Here is a 2,773-nt window from a genome sequence, read left to right on the forward strand (position 1 = left end):
GGGGGGGGGGTCAGCCAATCATATGTTTTTAATTGACCAGCTGATCAATGTTTGCGAAACGTCGGCGCAATGCTGAAACTCAACGCGGCATCCATCCGGAAGCCAACCACGTCATATATAATCGATCTCCAATGCATGAGAAATCGCACTCCAATAGCCCGACTTTTAAAACTCATAGTAGCCTACCCATAAATCTGGTGTCCACATTGCCCCCCCCCCCCCTATAACCGATACACAATATGAGATCTCATACCTGATTGTTTTCAATCTCTTGAATGATCTTGTCTCGGTAGTTAATGATTGGTAAATCCGAGGGTGGGCTACTCAAAACTCTGTCTTCATACCGAGCCAAGAGAACTCTGTTTCGGTCTGCGATTTTTCCTGGCATTCTGTTCAAGGGATTGGACTTGCCCACTGGATCTATGATAGCCCCAGTCTGGAAGCAAGACTCATAATGTTTCGAAGACGCCGACTCTGCGTGAGCTTCTGCTTCGAAGCTTTCCAGCAGGTCCCTGATTTCACTCTCATATTTCTCCACAATGAAGTTGACTTCATCCAAAGCTTCTCTTGTGATGTTCAAAGCCACTGGCTTACTCGACATTTCTTTTATATCCGTAGCACTATAGAGTATCGGTTTTCCATCTCGGATTTTCTTCTGGTTCTCAAGGTAGTGCAGAAGCTTCAGTGAGGCTGAGTGAGCAGCCAGGGGCTTGGTGTTGGCAACAGCAGAGAAGGACAACTCTTCTGGCCAGATGACATTAACTGTGCAGTTCCACTTGGACGTTTTCTTTCCCATCGTTGTGTATTTGAAGTCCAAGCATTTCTTCTGAAGCTGGTTCGTTACAATGTGATAGACCTCGTTGATCTTTGCCTTCGGCTGCTTGTACATTCGTTCGATATCTGTGATACTGTACTTGTCCTTCAGACGCACGTGGTGAAGCGTTGGAGTCGATGAAGGATTGGAAGTCTCGTGAGGTTCAGATAATTCTTTGTTTTCAGTTGCATCATCTTTGGTGAAGTTCCAGTGCTCATTTTCATCGAAGAGACTTTGAATTCTGAGCTTGCGAGTATCTTCACTGTCTTTTGTCGCCACTGGAGATAGTCTTGGGAGATATGTGTGGAATTCCTGGGTGGGTCGAATTTTCGGTGGTGAGTGAATGAGAATTTGTTTTCGTGTTGACTCACGTGAGAGTTTTATTTTTAAGGAGATGTTCGTGGTGAGGGGGGACTTGCGGGTGAGAAGTGCACCGTAACGCAACATTGTTGATAGTTGTTTTGCTTTTTCAAACGATTAATTGGTAATTGATGGATAATATTCAAGCTTGTGTAGTCAGACCGCAAACAGAACCGCATGAGTGGACGTAATTTTTTCGTTACTGAATTTCCACTAATTCCAATGGTGTCATCTCTTCTGAATCACTTCGAACGATTGTTGAGGATTCTAAAAGATTTTGTAAGCGATTTTTCGCACTGAAAAAAGGTTTGTTCACCGGTTTTTCACGAATTTGTTGTGTAACTAATGAGAGCTGAACATTATAACTAGGTAATGGTAGCTCGGCACTCTTCAGCAGTCTCTTTACACGTGAAGCGATATATAACCAAACTTTTCTCATAGACATATAATACCTAGACCGCGCATGTGATGGGGGAAGCTGTATAGGTTTAGGCAGAGAAAGATGCACTTGGTCCCTACTTATCCTTATTCTGCAGTGCTGAGAGTGGGAAGAGAAATGCTGCAGGAATCGTACTCTCATGGGAGGGGAGGTCGTGCCAGCCAGTGCCAGCAGAGATAATAGGGGAGATTGCTCAGGCTTATGGGAACTGTTCGATCAGAGTTTCATAGCGGTGGCACGCATGAACTAATCGAGAGGCCGTCTCTGTGGGTAAAAAAATTTTCATCTATTACCATGGAAACAGTCGATAACAGGGATGCGTTCCCAATCTTAAATCCAACATGAAACCTCCTTTGCATTCACTCATCCGCTTGATTATCCCATTTTCGTTCATACAACTTCTTATTGTCTTAATTTGTAAATTAGTTGATCATAAAGGAGAGGGAGAGAAGGAATTATGAAGTCTTGAGCGAAAGAGGATCATTTATTTGAATTTCTATACAACTAGATCTTTAATAAAAAAAAAATACGAGCAATTCATCTTATTCACATTTATTACATATTTTGTCAGTGATACAAAGGTAATGAATGAATTTCAAATTATTTTGATGAGAAATATATTCAATATTTGTGAGAGATTATATCTCAACAAATCTCATACACATAATGGGATTAAATCAATAATAATAGATTAACGAATGAGACTTTTCGCAGATTATTGCGAGATTTAAATGAATGGTTTGCATTCTTCAGTGACCATAAAAAATTGTCTCCAATCGACAATATCTCCCGATGGAATGGAACGATGTGAATGAATCAATTGATACTTAAGTATCAATTTGAATCTTTAAAAAATTAATCGAGAGTGAAAAAAAATCAGGGAATTTAACTCTGCCATTATGGAGTTTTTGACGAGTGAAGTTTATTCACTGTACTCTGACATTTCTCTATTGTCTGTATTTACCGAGAAAAAAAAACGTTGTTCCTAGGAATCGATGTGTCTTTTTTAGGCAGCTGCATTTCTGAAATGCAATGAGCAAGCAATGTTAAAATTAAGTCATTTTGTAAAAAATTTCTAGTGACATGATCCTGAAAATCAAAGGAATGTCTTGAAATCAGGAATGATGTCTGTAAGTTTCAGTAATATTTTCGCAGAAATT

The 2,773-nt window shown here is 40.2% G+C and overlaps 1 protein-coding gene across 1 annotated transcript in view; it reads right to left on the reverse strand.

Annotated features, from left to right (window-relative positions):
- The window catches only part of LOC107046427 (ATP-dependent RNA helicase DHX30), an 8,009-nt gene extending 6,439 nt beyond the window's left edge, over positions 1-1,570 (reverse strand). Inside the window, exon 1 of the mRNA XM_015269036.2 lies at positions 254-1,570. Within this exon, the coding sequence (XP_015124522.1) occupies positions 254-1,261 (1,008 nt within the window). The 5' untranslated portion in view covers positions 1,262-1,570. The remainder of the gene's footprint in view (positions 1-253) is intronic.
- Between the last annotated feature and the right edge of the window lie 1,203 nt (positions 1,571-2,773).

Source organism: Diachasma alloeum, unplaced genomic scaffold (assembly GCF_001412515.2).
Source record: "Diachasma alloeum isolate Michigan unplaced genomic scaffold, Dall2.0 Dall_scaffold_01372, whole genome shotgun sequence".
In the NCBI taxonomy this organism is placed as follows: Eukaryota; Metazoa; Arthropoda; class Insecta; order Hymenoptera; family Braconidae; genus Diachasma; species Diachasma alloeum.